We start from the raw sequence: 23,318 nt of genomic DNA on the forward strand, positions 1-23,318 counted from the left end.
CTTTTCAGTCCATTAGCTTCTGCCTTGACCTTATTCTGGCAAGCTCCTTTTAGCCCACAGAAGCAGAGCGCTTAGTAACTCAGAAGGCAGCCAAGCACGAACAAATGCTGCAGAACGAGTCTCCTACCCTCGTTTCCCAGAACACGCAGGTCTGGACCTGTGGAACGATTATATAACCTCGCTGCAGCGGAGGCTGCAAACCTCTCAAAAACCAGAGCAAAAGTTAAGTAACCTACGTTCCACACAGCTCTGGCCGGGGAGAGATCAGCCTTGCGCAGCCAGACTGGAGAGCGGTTCAATCTGGTTGCTTGGCTCTGCAGGGAGATGGCCAGGCGAGGGTTCAAAGGTGCCGTGCTGAGGGAAGCGGCTCCTTTGAGCGCTGGGGTGGATCGAGGCCAGCAGCGCACCCCACCCCGCTCCCTTGTGCTCCTGAGGCATTTGATGGATTGATCTTCCAGCACGTGGACTTTGGTTCTGTTAAAATGGCTTTTATTACCATAGGCTTACTTGCAACTTGAGTGATGCTCATATTTAACTTTGAATTCCCAGGGAAGACTTGGGAGGTTTTTTTTTTCCCTGTTGAATCTGGTTCGAGTTGTGTGCCAGTTAAATACATAACTCCAGCTCAACCGAGGCTGTGCTTGGATTATAGTTGTGGGGACACATGGACAATTTGCTGCATCTTGTAGCATAACTGATGTCCTGAGGGAGTTCAGAGAAGGGAACGGAGCTGGTCTGGAGCACAAGTGTGATGGGAGCGGCTGAGGGACCTGGGGCTGTTCAGCCTGGAGAACAGGAGGCTGAGGGGAGACCTTATCACTGTCTACAAATTAAGCTGAAAGGAGGTTGTAGCGTGGAGGGGGTTGGTCTCTTCTCCCAAGTAACAAGTTACAGGATGAGAGGAAATGGCCTCAGGTTGCACCAGGGGAGGTTCAGATTGGATATTAGGAAAAAAGTCTTCATGGAAAGGGCTGTCAGGCATTGGAACAGGCTGCCCAGGGCAGTGGTAAAGTCACCATCCCTGGAGGGGTTTAAACGAGGTTCTTAGAGACGTGGTTTAGTGCTAGAGTTAGTTAGGTTACGGTTGGACTTGATGAACTTGAGGGTGTCTTCCAACCAAAAAGATTCTATGATTCTAGAGCCATCTTGTGCAACAGAAACATGGTGAAGGCAAGGTGGGAATTTAAGGGTGACTCCTGTAAGTTTTGTCTTAACTGGAGTGGCGAACCTTGACTCCCATTGTTCAAGCAGGAGTTTGAAGCATTGGCTGTGCTGCCAGAAGTGGACTGATCAGCCCTCTGCTTTACAACATATTGCTCGTTTTTGAGAGATTTTGCCAGTAACAAAATGATCAAATCCAGATGCCTTATTTGCTGAAGACCTGGCTTTCTACATAGAAGAGCCTCACACTGGCCTTAATACTAATCCTATGGAAATCAAGGGGATTTGAGACACTTCACTGTGTTTTCTGCAGGCTGTTGTTTCTGGCTTGCACAGGCTGCCGGTGGCTTGTACCGCATTAGCATGTTTCAGATTGCTTTTTAACTCCCTCTCACCCACACGGGTATTAATGGTAAAAGGCTAAACAGTGACTTCAAGAGGCAAAGTTTGTTTTTTCCAAGGCACAAGCTGATGTTGTCCTGCCGTATGTCCCACACGTGGTGGTGTGTGTTACAGCGCAGGCAAAGGGAAGCGCAGAGATGGGCCCTGTGTTCACATCGCTGGGAAATGTAAATGCCCTTCGGAGAGCGGTGGGAAGCAGGACAGGCCTTTCTTAACTGAAAATCTGTTTGGCATAAGCCATATTTTAATTCTGTGACTAAAGGACTAGCCTAATCGCTGAGCAGAACTAATCTCTCTTTCAAGCGAGCAATTTCACGGGGCTTGCACTTTGCTCAAAGCCAGTGTAGCCAGGGGGAGGCTGCTCTTGTGCTGGAAACATCACCTGGCAAGTACAGATCCCCCTTCTCTCGACACTCCAGCACTAGGACTCACCTCAGTCTTTGCGGTAACTCAGTTGGGTGACAGCAGGGACACATCCAAACTCATTTAACTCTTCACTATGTGGGAACGCAAGTGAGATTCAGGCTGAGATTAAGGCTCCTACCTTTCCATGTCTGCTGTGAGCCCGGTTTCTGGGGAGCTGTAATCAGTGGAGCCCCAAGAGCAGCTCAACTCCTCTGCAACTCCATGAGACACCTGCTGGGCACGAGTATCTGAGCTCGCTTGAAAAATAGGAAGCGTTTGCACTGAAGTACGAGATGAGACACTGTAGAGATACAGGTTGTTTATAACGTTTAAGTGTTTTTAAAAGCTTTATTCCAAACAGCTGATCAATCCGTCAAGGGTTTACATCAGATTATTCTGTGCTTTTACAAGTTTTTGAATAGGAAATGCACAGGTCAGTAGCCCAGTTGTGCCTGTGGGAAGTAACTGCATTGTTTAGTCCTGGTAAGGTGTCCAGGATGTGCAATGAGAGTGGGAAAAAACTCCACTGAATCAATGGACTAAGATATATGTTCACAGAGACCAGCCACAAACCAAAGAGTTATACAACGTATTTGGCCAATAAAAAAAATTAGACTTCAACGATTTTTATCCTCTGATTGTGTTTGTTTCTGTGTTGTTTGTCTTGGGCTTTGTTTTGTTTTCCCCAGTTGATTTTTGGTTATTTCAATATTTCTAAGTAGGGATTTTACGGAGACAAATAAAATGCATTCAAGCATTCAATTTCTAGCAATAGTTGAGTTATGCTTGGATAAATTAGATTCTGCTTCAGCAGAGTATTAAGTATTTTGTAACAGGTCTACATTTTATGGCAGCCTACATTTACCCTTTCGGTGTCTGATCAAAAGGGAATTCTGCATTGGACAGGCTGCAAGTGGGGACCATGAAAACTAAGTATTAACTCGGATCCGTTATTAGATATATGTGCAGCTATGTGGATTGAGAAGCCCAAAAAGTGCACAAGAGTTCTCACAGTGGTAAGGAAAGCAGCCTTTCCATTAGCCACCCGCACCTATACCTCTCATTAAACCTATGTGTGTAAATCATGATTCTGGGCACTCAGAAACAGTTTCCACAAAGCCCAGCACCGCACACTCCTTGAAGAAGAGAGCAACTATTTAATGAACTGAGAATGTTACATTTCTACTTTAACAGCACAGCTTGTCTGTTTTTAACCAACCTTTTCTTCTGATAAGGCCCTGATCATCCGAGCTGTGATGTGCCTGTCTGATTTACCAGTAACGCCGTCTTCTGTGTGGCTCGTGCTTGGCATTTCTTCTGGTTGTTCGTGAATAGGCATGGCCTTTCCAACCACACACAGGAGGTTTGTCTCCAGTTCTAAGTATTCCTTAAAAAAAAAGGAGATGATTCTTCTGCAGTTACATTGAAAAACAGCCATTCTTTAAAGAAAAAAAAAAAAGAGAGAAGAATTAAACTAATCCAACAGTTCACTCCTGCCAAGGAAAATGTCCAAGTCCAGCCATGTGCTTCCACCTCATTTCTGCTGGCTCTGGTCTACTCCAAACCTCTGAGTCAATTTGGTTGGAATCATAGAGTCATAGAACAGTTTGGGTTGGAAGGGACCTTCAAAGCTCATCCAGTGCCACCCCTGCCATGAGCAGGGACATCTTCACCCAGATCAGGTTGCTCAGAGCCCCGTCCAGCCTGGCCTGGGATGTCTCCAGGGATGGGGCATCCACCAGCTCTCTGGGAAGCCTGGACCAGTACTTTATCTCCCTCAACAACCCAAGATAAAACTAGTTCAAGAGGAGAAAATAAGGCAAGTTTTTCTGCTGGGTAGATGAGTGAACAAGCTACAGAAAAGGCCGATGTGCTCTACGGGTTCCCTCAGAACCACAAGGCCAAGGCCAGTGCTAACAGCAGGAAGAAAGAAATGAAGCTGATACTCCTCTCCCAAGGCAACAACTGCAAGGAAACAAACACCTGGACGTTTTTTTTTTGTTAAATGATCAGTTTTTCCTCTGTAATGACTCTTCAGGACAGAGCCGCTCCTTAAGTCTTTGATCAAGGCAACAGGATGATTTCTCTGAACACAAGTTACAGGGTATTAATTAAACTAACGTCATAATGCTCCAGAAAAAGTTGTTGGTTTTTTTTTGTTGTGTTTTATTTGGTTGTTGTTTTTTTTTAACTCACTCTTGTGTAAGCTTGAATGGGATATTCAAGAGTAAGGAAACATTACGGCGAAATATCTTCACACAGCAAGCCCTGCAGTCTGTACCGGATCTATACAATCTTTAATTTGCAGTAGAATTTGATGATATAAAGTAATATATTTTCTGAGAGTAATTAGTTTATTTAGAAATGTATTCAAGTTTTTGTAAGTCAAGAGTGTAGTATCAAAAGCACCCAGGAAACATCATTTTGCAACGTAGGACCAAGGATCTCTTGAAGAAGGTGCCACCACCTCTTTCGAGAACCACACAAACTCTGCCCGTTTACACTTAACTTGCACCTTTTTATTTTCTCGACCCCTGTATTTTGCATGCAGGAAAACCTTTATCCTGGCTTTCCACTGAAGGATAAAATGACGCCTTGATCCTTTAATGCTACTGTGCAACTTAAGTTCTAAAGGACCAGCAGCCAAACAAACAAGAATCTGCGCAATATCACAGAAAAAGTGTCACTTGGTGACATTCAGAATTCATTCTAGGGGCAATCTGACACTCACATACGCCGATTGAGACACCATCCAATTGCCAGAACAGTGTGTCTGGTGCTATCTGAAATGTCCCGAGACATCCAGAACACGCACGTGAGGCTGGGCTGTGTGACACAGAACCCATGAGGACAGCGAGTGTCCCCACCACCCCACACAGCACCAGATGTCTGTGATTAAACACCTGAATTGTACAACAGGTAAAAGACGCTGGAGTGGTTTTTGCCATAACGCCACTGGGAACAAAATACTCCTGGCAGTAGCTCATGCTCCGCGCTGAATACGTTTGTGTCAGTGAGGCCTGATTAACACGTACCTGGAAATCTTTTTCATCTTCAGACAATAAGCTATCAGAAGTTGGAGTGGAAATCTTCTTCAGCTCCTCATCACTGTCTTCAGGCTTCTCCGTTTCAGACTGAATCTTTGCAAAGGTCTTATTTTTCTGACAGGGGACTGTGGTGCTTCTGAGGCTTTCGTCTCCATCTGCTTCTGCTTTTTAAAGAGATGAACAGTGGTGTGTGTGTAGTCGTTAAGCTTTATGAAGATCAGAATTAGCATTCAGGATGAGCACTGCCTGCAATCTTTAATGTGGCTTGGCCAGTGTGATGTAATGAACAGCTTGCTAAGATTTTTAATTGGCAAGCCAAGCCAAATGTTGATTTTGCTCACTGTTTTTTTCTGTTTATTTCTGTTCACAATTTCTGATCAAGATCAGGGACTGAAATTGATTGGGAGTTAGAGGTAATGGGTCTGTGGGATGGGGCAGGGGATAAAATGTTTTTCTTAGCTCGACTTAAATCCTATAGAGCTATGAATCGTTTTATTAAAAACAGGGAAAACAGCAAAAACAAATAAACCCCCTTTTCTATATCCACGTATGTATCTTTCTCTCATATACAAGTTCCTCAAACACAGCTAATCCACTTAGAGCTCCCCTGAGTTGTAAGCTGCCTAATTCTCAGGATGACAGACTATTCCGAACACGGGCTGTCAAGTTATGTGTTTGGCTGGGATAGTGACTTGCCCTCAGCTATATTGGAACAAAACCTACTCCTCCCAGTAACTATTGTAAAGGTCTAGCAAAGGTAACAGAGCTGAACCTTTCAAAGTAAACACATAAGTAATTCAGAAGTCTTTGTTAACATGTTTGCTGGTGCCTGATGGTTCCAGAAAGGCCCACCTGTGGCTGGGACTGATCAGAGCTTCAACAGACTTGTTCACTTATTCATAACTGTATGGCTTCAATTTTTGGAACTTCTGTCTTTGATTTAATTTTGTCCTTTTTTTCATCTCTTTCTTCTACTCAAAGTGAGTAAATAAAACATGTGATACTAAGGGAATCCATAGGAATCACCCTGAGTGGATAAGCACACTCATACTGTCCTTCTTGCCTAACATATATCCTTTTCCTGGGTACACCTACCAGAAGAGATGGAGGTTCAGCCCAAACTTCAGCGCTGCTCACCAAGATTTCAGTTCAGGCTGAGCTCCGTGCAGCTTCATCTGCTGTTGCTAGAGATTTATTTCTAATTTAACTCTGCTGTATCTCTATGAGCTGAAGGACTGTAAAGTGCATGTAGACTTCAAGTGAAAGCCAGCGTAGAGTTCAAGATTGTCCTCTCAGGGACAAGATATAATGAAGTTATGATGAGATGGATCAGCAAAGAACTGATTAAGATATGAATCATATCTTCATAAAAGACAGTCGATCCTATTAATCACATTCCAGGCTAGCTCTAGATTAGTAATTACATTCAGCAATCCAAACACCAGTTTCAATTTTAAAACTGTGTTAGAGAGAGATTGTGGCTTCGTCTTCTTAATGCAAACTAGAGTCTGTCATTGCTGTGGTGGCTGCAATTAAGTGGGAAATTAAGTGTTCACCATGTGAAACAGGCAGTTTGATAAAAACTTAAGAAATAAAACGTATTTAAATAATGTTCGGTGACTTATCAGTTCTTATAAGCTGACGGCATGTGCATTACCTGCATATTCTCTATACTCTATTTCCTTCATTTCGTCCTTAGGAAATCCCTCTTGCAAGCCAGCTGCCTGGATAAGAAACAAATGCCTATGAAATTAAAAAAAAATAAAGTGAAAGTCATATTAGAAGTCTGAATTTTCTCTCTAAATTGCCCTGTGCAACCTTTTGGGGTGGTGGGGGAGGGCACCCTTTCTGAAAGCTGTTTTCTGCTTAACCACAAATGCAGAATAGCGCAATGTTTCAAGAATGTAATGGAGGCAGCCAGGTAGCTTAGAGGCTAATACGCTTCTTTTTTTATTCTTAGTGCCTAAGTTCAACTATGTCCATGAGACTAAAAGAAAACAAATATTACAGTCTCTGGTCTGTCAAGATTCAACCACAGCTGGCAGCAGTCACTCAAAAGCAGTCCAAATTTTGGAGAGGAGAGATGAAATGGCCACTTCTTAAGACTTGGAATGTTTCTTGTGCAATATGGCTAAATCACCGAGCTGGGACTGGAAAATGAAGATGGATCATTCCCATTGTTACATTGGGCTTTTGATACCGTTAGTGTCGACATTTGGCAGCTAAATTAATCTTTCTCTAGGGAACAAGTTAAATAATTTCAATACAAAAGAAACTAATATTACAGACCCCTCTACAGACAGACCTATCCCAAGGCCTCTTCCTTACTCAGTACCAGGTCATCTCTTTCACTTGAGATTGCAAAACCCACATATTTTGCCTATTAATCTTCACATCGTTAAACGTTTTACCAACAGTTAAGGAAAAAATCTATTACTTAGCACTTGGTCTGAGAAGTTGGGTCTGAAGCAATTACAACAGAAAGAAGCTATTTCCAAGCCCCAGTGCTATCCTCACTAACAGAAAGTGTGTTGCTGGGTTTTAGGGGATTATTAAAGAACTCAGTTTCTTTCATGAATTTTGGTATTTAGGAGCTTACAATGTCACTGTCATCCTTCAGAGATACAAGGCCCAAACATAATCAAATCCCGTCTCCCCTCTGCTAGGAAACCACCTTGGCTCTGTTGTGGGAGCACCCAAATAGCTCTAGAAGCAGGAAATGGCATTATCTTTTTGAAAAAATATAAATGACTTTTGAGTCTGTAAAGACATCATTTTACCTGGGTACTATCTGAAGTTTGGCATCGATCAGTTTTGTCACTAACCCAATATTTTCTTCTTCCAGGAGCTGAATAGAGGCTTTCAAATCACTTACTTCCTTTTGATAAATCTTAACCTTTTTACAAAACAAACAAACAAACAAACAAATATCTCAGAAAGACTATGCCCATTTTGGAAAGCTTTGGTTTTTTCACACCTTTTTAGAAGCCTTTACCCGCACACCTCTGTCAGCCACAGCCAGACATTTGGACTGTGCAACCCTGTTAGCAGCAGAACCTTCTCGCATAGCCAAACAGTTCTAGAAGACAGAAGCACTGGATTTTCCTTTTTTGCTTTCACATCAGAGCTTTGAGAGAGAGGAAAACCACCTTTGTAGAGTTAAATTCAGGCCCTTGCTCAGCAAATGTTGCTTTTCTAATTCCTGCCTATACACAAAACCTTTCTATCCAGAATTAGTGAAGCTTTCAGCCCAAGCTAGCCACCTTATTGGCTAAACTCCAGGTTCTACCAGTGATTGCCCCATATTGCCATGGAGTTATATTAACCAAAGGAATCCAGTTATTCAGTTCCCACAGTTTCTCTCACTTTTCCTGAAGTACAGTCAAGTTCTCACCCCTTCACTGGGAAGGGAAATGTACAAGGGGACAGGAATCTTAGCCATATACACATTTATAAACACTACCCAGGGATCTGAATGCATCTGTTCTCACCAAACCCAGCTATAATCATCCAAATTTGCAGTTAAAAATGAATTCCCACTTCTTCAAGGGGTTAAAAAAGGCGAAAATGGCAGGACATGAATCAGTAACAGGATGTGGCTCGGTATGAGGTGATACAGCTTTGAACCATCTTGGTGTGACAGAGTAACCATGGAAAAATGTCACTGAAATCTCCAAAGCTGCTCAAATTTGGAGGTAATTAGTTTAGGGCTGTTTCAGTCAGTAATTTTTCAGGTCAGTAGCCAAACTGAAAAAAAAGATAAATTTTAAGTCAGGACAAAACTGAAATTTTTGGTTTATCATCTTCCCAAAAGAAAATACTTGGAAGAGTCTGTCAGCTGCATATAAACATCAGCCTGAGAGAAAATATTTTGTCTGTGTAAGAAAAGCAGAGAAAATGAATGGGTGAATTCAGAGGACTGGAGAAGTTAGTGGTAATGGATTTGTTTTCCGCAACAATTCAAAGCACTAATTCATAACATAAGAAACTTCTAGTTGAGAAAAAAGAAACCCACATCCCTCAACTCTCAGGAGAGGGCCTGTCAGGACTAAGCATACTCTAAATAGGATCTCCCCTGTTGACACTGCCTAATGTGTGTAAAATTCCTTAAGCGTTCAATGAGATGGAGAGAAGGGAAGAGAATTCATATTCATTCGGTGACAGGATGTGTAGATTCAAGCTCCTGTTTGTTTAGACAGATTAAAACTTTAATTAGCTCCTGTTGACCCCTGTCTCGTTGCCTCAGAAGCTGTAGTTTGGACACTCTCCCTGGAAAGTTAAAGGTGTAGGCTCAGAGCTCGTTAAGGGGAAGAAGAAAAGCCATATCCCTCCATACTGGCAAGTGTCTTAAGCTAGTAAGTAAAATGGAGAAACTTCTGCCAGGTTTGTTGATGTGGCACTGAAAAATAACAAGTTAATTTATTAATTTCCCAAAAAGTTTTGCGCAGTTCTAAGCTGTGAGGTTGTAAAGATGTGGAAGAGAATTTCCTCCCTCCCATCTCTTGCCCAGATTCAGTCCCAGCAAAGAACTTGTATTGATTGGAACAAACACAATCAAACTTTCACCATGACAAAATACGTCCTAAATTTGGCTCACAGAAGCTTTTTCTTTACAAGAAAAGTTGCAAATCTCTAATGTATAGCTCTAAATTGCCATTATAGAACGGTATAAAAGCTATCAAGTAATCGATTACAACTACAGAAGATTTTGATTTTCCTCTCTTCAGCAAAATAATCTCCAGGGTTTCTTTATTATCTCCCATTTAAAGCTGTCTCAAGTCCCTTCTCCAACAGTGTTTCCAATATCCATATCCATTTTCTTTCAATACACCAGCATTAGAACTTTAATGCAATTTGAAACTACACTCCTCAGATACTTACATCGTTGAGCCTTTACACTGTTTAGTATCCCAGTCTCTGCAGATATAAATACTTAATTGTGTAGAACGTTGTAGTCTTTCACATAACTGCTCGGGCAGGAAAAGGGGTCCTTCATTTGTGAAAGCAGATGTTCACCTTTTACCTTTATTCACCATGTACACTGTTTGCTACTCAGATTACAGATTAATTACAGAACAGTTGCTCTCCTCTTCCTATGAATGTCCCATCACTGGCAACAGTTGTGACTGCCGACGGTTGTATTTCCAACCAGAACTGCCACGATAAACTGTACAAAATCGATCCTCTTACCTCTTCTTTCAGCCATTCATTCTCTTGAAATTCTTTGCAGGTGTTTCTGTCTAAGTATTTCACAATGTTCTGAGAAAACACAATTTAAGATCATCTCATCTGAAAGCAGGACTCTGACAGGGCTGCACACTATTAAAAGGAACCGTCTGCTGTTTAGCAAGAAATAATTAAGAAACATCCACAAAACAGACTGTAGTATCCCCTGAGGGATTAGGGGGGGATTTAGTCCACAAGGCCAGCTGTTTCTTCTCCATCATCCAGACTGGCACGGTTTATATGTCAAGCAATTTACCAATATTTTATAATTTCCCATATTAGAATAAAACATGTTCTTTTTGCCGAACAAGTTCTGCTGTATTCCCACTACTGCTCAAATCCTCTGATTTTCAGGAAATCAAGCCTTCAGCTATTAAAAAACTCAAGCAAAATCACAAATGAGGCGGCGCTGATCTATGACAAATGACTTGAACATGTAGAGGTCTATGCTAACGAGCCAAGGCTACAATTTAATTACTGATATCTGTAAGTGGAAAGGAACAACTAGAAGGGAATATGGCCCTGTAAATCACAATAAAAACAGTCAATTTGGATTAAGTTCTCACATAACTGAAAATTCCAGCACTGAAGTCAGGGAATTTAAATACCTAATGGGCCCAACCAGTAATTCGCACTGAAGTATGTTCTTGAACTATTCATATCAGTGCATGGTGCTCCAGTTTCCCATCACCCATTTGTAAAATGCGCCCCCATCTACTCACTGTTACTCTGATTAAAAGCAAATAAATAAACAAAACCCATTACTCTCAATGTATTAGAAAAGTTCCAAGTCTTAATTCAAGTTGAAATAATTATTAATGCAGAGTGCGTGAATCGTAACTATGCTGCAGCTAGCACTTGTATCCAAGGCAGAAGGAATACCTCAGGGGTCTGTTCCTTGCTCAACTTCATGTGCTCCTCAATCAGTCTGACATGTTCTTCTTCCACAGCTTGCAAAGTATTGCAATAATATTCTTCAAAACAAAAACAAACAAACAAAAAAGAAAATCAGAAATCATTATTTGACACCAGTTTCTCCTGACAACAAATAGATAATTGGCATGTTGTTCCTAAACTGGAACCCATCAGCCAGCATCACATACATAGATGCTCCGCAGGAAATGATTCAAACATCCTTCTCCATAGAAATTGTCCTTCTAATCCCAAAGAACAGTGGTGTCAACTACAAAACTAGAAATCTGAAGTGACTTCCACATTTCTGTTGGCAACAACACCTGAGAAATTAACTGCTAACTGAGCAGTGAGCTGAGCAATTCTCTGCTAAAATATTGGTGTCTTAACACTAAATTTTGTCTCTATCAATAGACTGGAGTTGTGTGAGAGATTTGCTTAGAAAACTCTTTTTTTTAGTATAGAACCGTATTAGAACATCTTATGCACATGGCATTTTTTTCAGACAGTTATTATACAGAGCCTAATGAATTTTCTGACTGATCTAAGCCTTCCAGGGGGTCCTAATTTGACAAAAGGACAAAACAGAGAATGTGGCAATTGCCTCAATGATTTGCTTTCATCGTTTCTTGTGGTCATTGTTTAGAAAGTCTTACGTCAAACTGAATTTGTTTGGTTTCTAATTCTAGTCACTTGCTATTTATTTCATCCTTCCCTTTGGTTGTTTCTGTGCTATTCTAAATACCCCACTGCTGCTTGGAATTTTCTCATTTTGAAGGAATGAATGAGATTGTAGTAATTTTCTTTGAAGGAAGGCACTTTGTGCTTGTTCCAGAGGCTTGAAACTCAGCCTTCTCTGCACTTGTGTTGCAGACAGCCTGTTGCTGATCTGGCTATAAATGAGTGTCTGGTCATGGACCCACTGTGGCATCCAAGCCAGTAAAATATGAAAGGTGTATTCGTTGTGCATTAGTTCTTAATTTAACAGGGTGGAAGTCAGCTTGCCTTAATCAATCCACCATCTAGACTTGGCAGAATTAAATGAAAGTACTAGAATTAATTCAACTTGTCATTCTTTCAGATAGCTAAACAACTTGAGTTGTACTGGGAGAATGAAGAAAAGGAGAAACTGTTCAGACATACTGTTTCTGAAGAGGCTATTTTCCCTAACTCTCTCACTGCAACACTGTTTTCCCCACATCTCACATAACTGTATGGCTCTTTCGCTTCCTCTTCCCTCCAGCAATTTTGTTTAAAATGTTATCTCCAGACCACATGAACTGTGCCAGCATCAAGCCCCTCAGTGGTACCTACAGAGACAGAAACCCCTTCACCTGTGCTTACTCCATAAGCCCGTTACACATTTGAGGAGCAAACAAGTCCAATTTGCTGCTGCATTACTCTGGAAGCTTGTTAAATTTGTTTGGTTGCTTTTTGTAGGCTAGAAGACTATATTCCCCAGCCACTTTATAAGTTCATTTTTAGGAGGTTAAGTAAAATAGTGTGCTAACATCCAGTATTGGTAGCATCATTTTGCAGTATGTCAATTAGGCAACTGCTATATGTACCTCTGCAACAGTCTTTCTATAAACACTTCATTTTGACCACACTTTTTTTGGCTCTGTACCCCGTGACATGCAGGAGGTTAGACTGAATGTTCCTACTGGCTCATTCTGGCATTCTATATAAAAGCCCATTCTCTTTTTCATTTCTTATTTCAGCAGCTGTATAGTGAAGCTTTAAATTGACTAAGAACGTGGCGAAGGCATAATGAAAACTATCAGCCTCTCCTGAATACAGAGATGGTTATCTGACAAGATACCTGGAGATGTAGAAAACACAGTGCAGATCTTAATTGTAATAAAATATATTTCAAGAGACAAGATAGCCAGCTGGCTCTGATCCACAGGAGTTGATGCCTGGTAATGGCTGGCACAGAATATACAGAGACCCTTAGAGTGGTGTCACTGCCTGTTACTACCAGCTGCCTGGCTGTGGTCATGCATACTGAGAGGGACATAAAGGGAGAAAATCAGGACATGCTTCTCCTGTTAGAAGCATGGGTTATGTAACAGCAAAATATTGAAATGGTTTTAAAATAATACAGTAGTAAACAAATCTTTGTAAAGTGCTCAGCACCAGAATACATAAGCTCTCAAACTAATTCTGCTGTTGTGTCAGTATTGAAACACTTCCTTGTATTTGTATATGTCTGTACTGGCGATTTTGGAGGGCCTCATCCATGAGACTTTGCAACTAGGAGGCAAAGTTCAGACCTCTGGCTAAACAGCTTCCTGTAGTTCTGCATTTAAACCGGTGTGATCAGTTCAAAAGACCGTTCCAAGAATGAGCTCATTCTGCTTCCCTGCCAGAGGAGTTTTCAACATGTGAAGTGTTTGTAGCGTGATAAGAAGCAACAAAAGTGTGACTGCTAAGGGAGACCTGTGTGTAGGCAACCTAAATACATGTAGACTTATTTTTAGAAAACCACTGTCCTTCACAGTAACACTTTAAAAATATGGATTGCCTATATTCTACAAGAAAATCATCAGAAGACAAGCTTTTCATTTTCTTTAAGTGTTCATAATTTCTGCAACTTCATAAAATTCTCTAATAAAGGGACTTTCATGGAGACAGAGAGAGAGCTCTTCCATTTTATAGGATTATGCAGTCAAGTTTAGGGGCACTGTCTTATAAAAGTTTATGTAAATTACTATAACTTGACACTAAACTAAATTTATAATTTAATTAAATCCCAGAAGTAATACAGGAAGAGCTTCCATTAGACTAGCTGTAAACTGACCTGTATTCCTGCGAAGGTCATCTTTGACATCCTCAATGTCTTTTTCCAGATTCATAATCTCCTTGGCCTCTATTTTACTTCCTACATTTATGTACTCCAACCAATAATCCCTCTCGCTTTGCTTTTCTGACGTTCTTTGGTCGGTTTCTTCAATCTGGGACTGCAGATCTGTTAAAGTAAGAAGGTCAGAAGACAAGTTGATTATCAGTTTCTTGGACGGATAGTTCATAATTCTTGTGGCTTCATCAAATTATTTAATAAAGGCACTTTCACCAAGGTTGGAGGAAGGCATTTCTTCTACACTATAATCCATTACAACATGATGACCTTACACAGTGTCAAGGGCTACCACCATTGCTGAAAACTGTTTGGTCTTATTCTGCCAGGGAGAGACAATAGTTCGCACTGAAATGTTGTAACCAAAGACACATGTGATGTCGCTCCTGCTGACAATGACAGGGATGCAGCCAGAAGTTTCAACAATCAAAATTGCTCATTTTTGTTGCCATCAATATTTTTTTTATCTTCCAGTGGAGCCAGTGCATAGATCTTCAATGAGTTTCAACTTAATGGAAAATATGAAGCCTCCATACTTGCACAGTATTATATATGGAAGGAAGAAAACAGCAACTAATATATGGGGTCTGTTTCTATAAAAGACCCACTTGTTTTGAATTTTAACTCAACTTAATTGACTGATTTACTTATAACCCCTTCATCTCACACCATGTTTAGAGAGCTTAACTTTGGGGAGGAAAAGCTTTATGTTTTTTATGCAAAAAGGAGGTTGAATGTCTAGTTAAAATGGAAAAGAAGAAGAAAAAGAAAGAAGAAAAAGAAAGAAGAGGAAGGAAAAGAAGAAGAAGAAGGAAAAGAAGAAGAAAAAGAAGAAAAAGAGGAAAAAGAAGATGAAAAAAGAAAAAGGAAAAGGAAAAAGGAAAAAGGAAAAAGGAAAAGGAAAAAGAAAAAGAAAAAGAAAAAGAAAAAGAAAAAGAAAAAGAAAAAGAAAAAGAAAAAGAAAAAGAAAAAGAAAAAGAAAAAGAAAAAGAAAAAGAAAAAGAAAAAGAAAAAGAAAAAGAAAAAGAAAAAGAAAAAGAAAAAGAAAAAGAAGAATAAGAAGAAGAAGAAGAAGAAGAAAAAGAGGAAAAAGAAGATGAAAAAAGAAAAAGGAAAAGGAAAAAGGAAAAGGAAAAGGAAAAAGAAAAAGAAAAAGAAAAAGAAAAAGAAAAAGAAAAAGAAAAAGAAAAAGAAAAAGAAAAAGAAAAAGAAAAAGAAAAAGAAAAAGAAAAAGAAAAAGAAAAAGAAAAAGAAAAAGAAAAAGAAAAAGGAAAAGAAAAAGAAAAAGAAATAGAACTCAATCCTAACTGGGTAATCTGCAATCCACATTTCCACAACTCACAACATGCCTTTCAGAAGTTGTTCTTCGTCCCTAACATACTGCCATGTTGCTTTCAGTGACTCTTCCACATCATCCCTAGTTACAACCTCCTTTTCCTCTCTTTTTTTCTCTTCTTCTTCTAGGTGTCTTAGTATACGCCTGATCTGTGCCTGCTGTTTTTCCTTTAGAAGGTCATTCTATGAATAAATAACAGAAGAAAAGGCATGTATTATGACATTTTCCAATTAGTTTTCAAAGTTAGAAACTTAAGTAATTTAGAAAAGTAAAATATGACCTAGTGCCAGGATGCACTGAAAACATTCAGCTGAACACCTATTCTTCGTATTCAAAAAAGATAGAGTGGAAGAGAAAGTTTGAAAGTCTCAGAAGTTTCTCAGTAATTTCAAGACCATTAAGAGGAAAATAGAGGGAAATTATTGCCATACGCTACTTGGTGCAGCACATGAACAGTCTGCTGGAAAGCAAGCTCCTTGTGGGTTGATTTAACAACAATGTTTATTTGTAGGAGTTATTCACTTCAACATTTTTTTGTAACAATTTACCACCTTCACATAGAAATGTCAGATAATCAGGTCACTTGCACGTAACCACAGTCTTGTCAGAGCTGGAATTAGTTATACCTACCGATTCCACAGCTGTGATTTTATCCGCTTGCCAAGACACTCTCAATTGACACTCAAATTATTTGAAATTACTGATTGTGTAATGTTTGCTCCTAAAGGAGCAAATAACCATGCCAGCCAAACTATAACAGCAACTATGCAGTAGAGTCTCAAACATTCCTTACTTCTAGAAGGATTAATTCTAAAGCACTCAGAACCATTAAGCAGGAACCAAAGAATGGAGCTCAAAGAACTATCAAAACATGGGTAAATTAAACAAACATCACTTCAAGTGTGCCCTGAAGTACCTTGCACGGTCTGAAATAAGAAGGAGTCCTTGAGAGACCATGAACTAGTAGCAAATTAGGGGAACAGCCATAAGAGACTTCAAATGTCTTCAGAGAGAAGAATCCAAATGCCACTTCCACTGGAAGTTAAGGCTACTAATGAAGTACAATACAGGCTTCAAGCCTGAAAGGATCACCAAGGAAAGTTAAACAGATGGATATTTATAAAAGCAGAGCAAATAATTGGTCCTGGAATATCCAGAGAGACATTGTTTCCATGTTTCACTGCTACAGGAAGCACAGGCTGCAACACTGTTTAGTCACATGATCCAGGTTAGGGATATTTGAGCAATTTGAATTTATTTCGTTAGGTAACTATATATATATACATATCTAAACTTTCAAAGTTCACTGCTCTCAGCCATCAGATGCCATATTCAGATTCTTTATACACAGTTCTGTAAAAGTGTCATCCAGGTGTGATCTGTAGTCACACAACCTTGTTCTAAAAATGACTCGTCACAAATCTTATTCCACAGAAAGCGACTCTTTATCAAGCAGTGCTAAAAACTGCATCTAGACAATTGTGTGATGCTCTTTCTTCTTTGTTCAATGTTCATTGTAACTAAGTTTGCAAGAATAACTAAACTCTCATAGAAACCTGTAGGATTGCATCACCTCAGAAGTGAATCAAAGAAGGTCAGCAAATCTCAATACTTGGTTAGATCTGCTAATGCTACTGACAAAAATGAAGTTAACACAGCTTATTCTTCTTTGGGTTAAAAGCGTATTCCTGACTTCCACGAGGAACATTGGCAGGATTGTTTTAGAAAGACACATTTGAGTGTACTTCAGTAAAGTTACCTACAGAAAGGAGCTTGCTGTGCTATGTTTGCTCCAGACTAAGATGAACTACTTAGGTGGTGTCCGAGGATCTCACGTGTATTGGAAAACACCTTAACTGAACTCACTTTATGTACTGCTGTGTCCTATTCTGCAATGTTCTACTCCTGCACCTCATTTTTGCATGGTTATATTCAGGACATTTCTTCTTTATGTCACATTTAATTCAGATAACACTTTAGCACATAAAGTGACTCACTAACTCTAGTTTCATTGACTGTAAGGAATTCACTCCAATGAGTAGTTATTGTAAATAGGAATAAAAGAATAAATTTGATTCTGTGAGTTAAAATACCACATACCAAATGTGTTGAGAGAACAATGCATGGTCACTTACTCTTTCATGATATTCTTTGTTCTTTTTTCTCACTTCTTCCAGATCAAGCAAAGCCTGATAAATTGCGGCTTCTTTATTCTCAATTCTGTGGGCAAAGAGTAAAGAAAGAGATGTTCTTACAAAAACAGAATAGAGAAGAATGTTATTTGAGCTAGATGTAAATACTACTTAAATGTTTATTTTCATATCATATTACATGACTCATTTGGGTAGATACCACTGTCTGCTTATGACACATAAATTATTTCCCATATTCATCTGGACCTTGGTTTGGGTCTCATACTCCTACCGAGAAACAGACTCCCCAATTATACAGTTCCTTTGTAGCCACTAGAAAGGATTAAGATGGTTTATTCCTTTCTGGCTGCGGTTGAGCTGACCTGTTGTATGGGTCTCTTTTAGGACAAGATTATTTGTGCCCCAGAAATATTTATTACACACTAGTCACTATACAGGAAGCCCAGGCAACTCACTGAGACATAGGTCAGATGAATCCCAAACTGGAGAACTGAATGGAATTCAATTCTTCTGCAAATGCAATTGGATGAGCTTCATAAACTGCGCTGTTTACACTGAGAACTTGTTGGCCTTTAAGAAGCACCGAGGGAATAGGGACTGCAGCCGGAGCACTATCCTTTAAGTATGCTTATACATTTTTGTCAAAGAACTAGCTCACTGCTCTCACAGTTTTCATCCTCTTTACTGCAGCTGTAAAATAAGTTTGTTTTGTTTTGATTTGCTGGTGTTCTCTCTTCTAGAATGAGAAATGTTGGATTGCAAATGGTGTCTGTTTTCAAAATTCTCTGTAATCTTTCTTCCTGGAATTCATTCACCATATGGCACAACAGAGGCAAGTATTACAATTATCACAATATCTTTTACTGTTTCAACGTTATTGTGCCCTGAGTTGTTTGGGTTTCTTCTTTTGCCCCTCCCTATAGTATTGTTTTAAAACAAGATCATTTTTTTCCTGGCTAAGTTTAGATCACTCAGTCATGCAAATTGCAGGTTACTAGATTTGCACCCTCTGGTGTCAGTGTGCTCGAAGGTATTATTCAGGCTCTCCACGAAGAACAAGGACATTAGTTAGGGAGGCTAGAACAGAGATGTAGGGGTATGGTGGTGATGGCTACAGTGACATACCTCACTTAATAGAAAGAGGTGACAGCTTGGCCACATACTGTGACCTCCTAAATTACCTGCCATTTTGGTATTTTGAATACTGATGCTGATCATAATTTCTGCTACTTTAAGATTTTCTATGAAGGGGCAGTCTATATCCACCACTTTGTTAATGTAAAAAATTTAGAAGTAAAATTTGCTATTTTGTCTGCCACATATTGGAACTTTCATCTTTAGATTATTTTTCTATGGTATTTGTCAGACTCAAGAAGCTACAAACCAGCTATACTGATTGTTTCTTTGATACTATTTTTCTCAACTTTGTATACTAAGTTTTCACCTAGATTATTTAATCATCTAAAAACAACACTCCTCTCCAGTACCACGACAGTTTTGTCCATCATCTATAGGATGTTACTAGGGCAAGTAATTCATGGGATTGTTCATAGAATCATACAGTAATTGGGGTTGGAGGGGAACTTTAAAGGTCATCTGGTCCAGCCATCCTGCAATGACCAGGGACATCTTCAACTAGATCAGCATGTCAGCAGTGTTGTTCCTAACCAATCCTGAAACAGAAAACTACGGAAAATTAAAAGAAAAAAACCTTGCTATGAACAGCAACCATGCTTCAATGTATGGAAGAAAAAGGAATGGAAGTAAAATAAATACTACATGCTTGATAAATCCTGAAGTGGAATGTAAGATATTTACTTCTATAATAATGCTGCTTTGTTCAATAAAGTAGTAAACAGAAATTATAGATTACAGAGGTGAAAACAGAGACGGAAAGAGAGAACAAGATGAAAGAAAAGATTGAGAGGGAGAAAGATAAAAACAGAAAGAAAAATACGTTTCTTCCCTTTACCTCTACTATTGCTGTAGAAAGGAAATATCCCGTATCAGTACAGTGCACATTTCAGTGGAAGACTTCAGGCTAATAAGTCATTCACTTGGATATTTGAATATGCCTCACAATAATTTTTTTACCAGAAAGTTTTGTTTTGTTGGATTGTTTTTGTGTTTTGTTTGTTTGTTTGTTGGGGTTTGTTTGTTTGTTTTTACCTCAGCCTAGTAATACCGTTTGGTTATTTCTTAGCAAAATAGATGGGTTTGTTTGCTGACTTTTTGCATTGTGTTTATTTGTGATACAACTCAGCTGAATCTGGTCTGTTTCACTATGGAAACTTGTACTTTGTTCTTTGTAAAATGAACAGAAAATCCCTCATAAACCCTGTGAACTCCTATAGATGCCGTTAGAACTGTTATTTGCTTGCTCTTCTGTTTGCTTAACCCATTTTTTCATTTCTACACCAGAGCACTACTCCTTGTTCCCTAAATGCTGATAATTGTTGAATATTGGATGCTGTTGGGGTTTTTCCCTTTCAATTTCTGTCTCTCTGATAAAAGTCACAGAGCTTAATTTTTCTCCTTTCACTTGTCTACTCAAAAAACTGGAGAGCAAATAAATTGCACTATTTGGAAACTACTTCAGATATTCCTGTCTTAGCTCTTCATTTTCTCTGTTTGATTTTAAGAGACCTTCAAGTTATCCCTCTATTATTTTAGAAATAATACACTTTCCTTTGTGCTCTCAGCTGCACCAAGGGAGCAAACTCTAGGTTTAGGCCTTTAGGTTCTTCTTAGTACCAACATACTTTTGTGAACACCGAGGAATCCTACAGAACATAGTCAAATGTGATCTTGCAACTTCACAGGTCAAAAGCTTGCCCCTAACAGACCAAAAATGTGGAGGTTTTTTTGTTTTTAATAAAACTCTTTTTCCCAAGCTATAACCTAATGGCATAAAATTATTTTGGACCTATTTAAATATTTTATTGTAGATATAGTTTAAAAAACTCTGTATTTCCAAAATGGCCTTGAAAACACAAAACAAAAACATTAAAAAAGAGTACACAGCTGCCACAGTCAATCAGCTCAGGCTCTAAATTGGATAAATTGTCTTTGTTATCCACTTCATCCATTCACATATTCTACATGAGTGAAAAGTTAAACATATTAAACCCACTGGTATTCTAGTAAGACTTCGGGGAAAGCTGATTCAGGTTCTGTAAGTTGCTCTTCTGGTTTCTCTTCTTTCTTATTCTCTTCCATGCTTATTGGTGTACTTAGGCTACAAGTTAGATCTAAAGGGAGGGAAGGACAAGCAGAAAAGAAACAAAACAAAAAAGAAATTAATTATTTACAAAATGTCATATGTTTACCACTCTTTGTCACTTGTGACAAGTTCTTGCCGGTTCTGAAATACACAAACCAAGATGTTTTGTTGACAACAACAATCCCGGCCAGGGCAGCACTAAGGCCTGTGGTTTTGGGACATCCTGAAGCGTTGTCCTGAGTAACGATACAGTGGTGAGCAGTGGCCTCTATCACTAGTCACTTATTGCATCCCTTCTGTGGGCTTCATTTTACATTCTTGCAAATAAAACAAGCAGTTGTTTCTTTTCCAGTCCTTTGTTTCTTTATCAGGCTTGTTTTATCGAGTCACTTGTTAATATGCATCTCTTTCCCTCTTCTTCTGTTCTCCTAGCACTATGAATATTTGCCTTTCACTGCAACCCTGATATCAGTTTTCATTGTCAGAGCTAGAACAAAACCACTCTCTGAAGGGATATGCATGTCAGCAGTATTCCCTGGGTATGTTGTCACAGCTACCAACCTCTGAATTCAACTGACAATGAATGGTTCTGTAATGGAACTGGTAGCATATATTACACCAAATAAAACATCACAAGAAAAGGGCACTTATGAAGATTCCTCACTTTTAACCATCATATAATCAAATGCCAAAACCAGATTCGTTCATGTAATGTAGGAGGTTTTATTACTGAATTAGTAATTTATATAGCCTGCTTTCATATTGAACTGCTTCTCTGAATCCAAGTTCTGAATTCTAACAATTATTACTCCAATAGCTAAAACTGATATCAGCTTGCTCTGTGACCAAATACTGGATACTTTTCCTATTAAAAGAATCACAAGGAAACAGAAAATGAAACAAAACCAAGCAAACAAAAACACAAACCAAAGGAAAGCCATGCAGCAAACCTGCCAAAGCGATGTAAAAATCAAGTTTAAAATGAAGTGAAACCAACTGTCGACAGATGCACTCTAATCCATGTGCCGGCACAAGCCTTCTCACTGCACTCACCATTCCCTGAAGCAATGTCAGCTTTCTGTATACAAAATAACTTTCTACCCTAAATGAGGGGTAATTAATGCTGATTAAACTAGCGAGGGTGCTGAGGACAGGCAGTGTGCTGTACATTGCAGAAAGGCATGTAAAAGGAATGCTCGCTGTGGGGCAGCTCTGCAAGGTAAGTGAAAGAAAGGGCAAACACACCTTGGAGTCTATGTCCCCACGCAGCTCCTTAGACCTTGGAATATCTTTTTCATAATGTTTTTTTCCAGAAGAATTTTACTCCCACTCTGTTGGAAACCTGCTTGTGAAGATCTTGTCTGTTCTGCTTCTGGAGAAAAGTTCACTCTCATAGGCACAATTATCTAGAGCTGTCAATCACCGTCTTTGCATCACCTGATTATTTATGTTGCAGATACAGCTAATTGCATCCGTGAAAGCCTGGAAAATTCTGACTCCCACCAGCAATGTATTAAACTTTTGAAGTCTCCCAGATCAAAGCGTTAATAGTTGCTACACATTAGTAAAATACTTCTACTGCAGAACTTCAGTAAGTCACGCCCATGTCACAGTGTCACCACATGACTGCACTAAACCTTACTGGTGTTTACCACCCAAGAAAAAAATCCTTTGGTGCCTGAGCATCCACTTGAGTCTGAAGCCACATTAAGTCCTTAATATTCACACAGAACCCTTGCAGATACCTGTTGAAGTTATGCTTCGGTTTATCAAGCACAATATTTTTCATGAAACTTTAAAAAATCCTAAACAAATGACTGTTGTAAGACTGAGTTTTAAAGAAAGGACCATGTGAATTCAGAAAAAATCCCACGGAGACAGGAAGTTACGTACTTAGCTCCCCTAGAACTCTTTGAAATTTCCAACCCAAATTAACAAGTGCAGGATAGATTTTATATTTTTTTTTAATGTAAAAAAGCATCTACCATCCTTCCTCGGTGCAGAATTAGCTGGGATGGTATTAATTCCACTCACTTGAGCATTTATTTTACTGATCTTCCTCAGAAATGGAAGATCACTGCAGCAATCCCTAATTATTTTATTTTTTTAATTATTTCTGTCCCTTGCACTAAATGGATAATGAAATCCCTTGCTTAAAAATGGAACGTTTTGTGCAACAGTACTCTGAAAGGTTTTGGGAATTTCTTGGAACTCCAGCCCCAGGTAAGCTCCAGTGATATATTCATTAAAGTCTTCCTGTGTAGGGAGCCACAAGAAAGCCTCCAAGCTGTACAACAAGGTAAAAAAACATACTATAATAACACATTTGCTGGATTTTGCAAACTATAGAAAATACACACACAGGAGAGAGAAGGTAACGTATTTATGGGCACTGAGAATTGACTGCAGATTTCAAACCAGCAGGAAAACATTTGCAGAGGGCAAGATTTATTTCTTCTCCCAAAAAGATAAATCACAAGGCGTAACACTTGACAGACCTCCACTATCACTGCCAGCACTTTCTCAACCAATAAATACACTGACATTACATAGAAGGGTTGGGGTTGGAATGGACCTCTGGAGACCATCCAGT

At 39.3% G+C, this 23,318-nt stretch overlaps 1 protein-coding gene across 16 annotated transcripts in view; it reads right to left on the bottom strand.

Moving 5' to 3' along the window:
- The window catches only part of CCDC83 (coiled-coil domain containing 83), a 38,614-nt gene that overhangs the window by 9,346 nt on the left and 5,950 nt on the right, over positions 1–23,318 (bottom strand). For 5 of the 16 annotated variants that reach the window (XM_065049807.1, XM_065049805.1, XM_065049804.1 and 2 more), the window contains exons 2-12: positions 20,636–20,753; positions 17,485–17,569; positions 15,363–15,531; positions 13,957–14,124; positions 11,124–11,215; positions 10,206–10,274; positions 7,796–7,911; positions 6,673–6,758; positions 5,004–5,179; positions 3,188–3,355; positions 2,108–2,269 (exon numbers count right to left, since the gene is read on the bottom strand). In XM_065049807.1, coding sequence (XP_064905879.1) covers positions 2,150–2,269; positions 3,188–3,355; positions 5,004–5,179; positions 6,673–6,758; positions 7,796–7,911; positions 10,206–10,274; positions 11,124–11,215; positions 13,957–14,124; positions 15,363–15,531; positions 17,485–17,569; positions 20,636–20,721 — 1,335 coding nt within the window. In that variant the 5' untranslated portion in view covers positions 20,722–20,753 and the 3' untranslated portion in view covers positions 2,108–2,149. The other 11 variants (XR_010469785.1, XM_065049800.1, XM_065049802.1 and 8 more) reach the window with 7 other exon arrangements.

The sequence above is a fragment of the Columba livia genome, chromosome 1 (assembly GCF_036013475.1).
Source record: "Columba livia isolate bColLiv1 breed racing homer chromosome 1, bColLiv1.pat.W.v2, whole genome shotgun sequence".
NCBI classification, from domain to species: Eukaryota; Metazoa; Chordata; class Aves; order Columbiformes; family Columbidae; genus Columba; species Columba livia.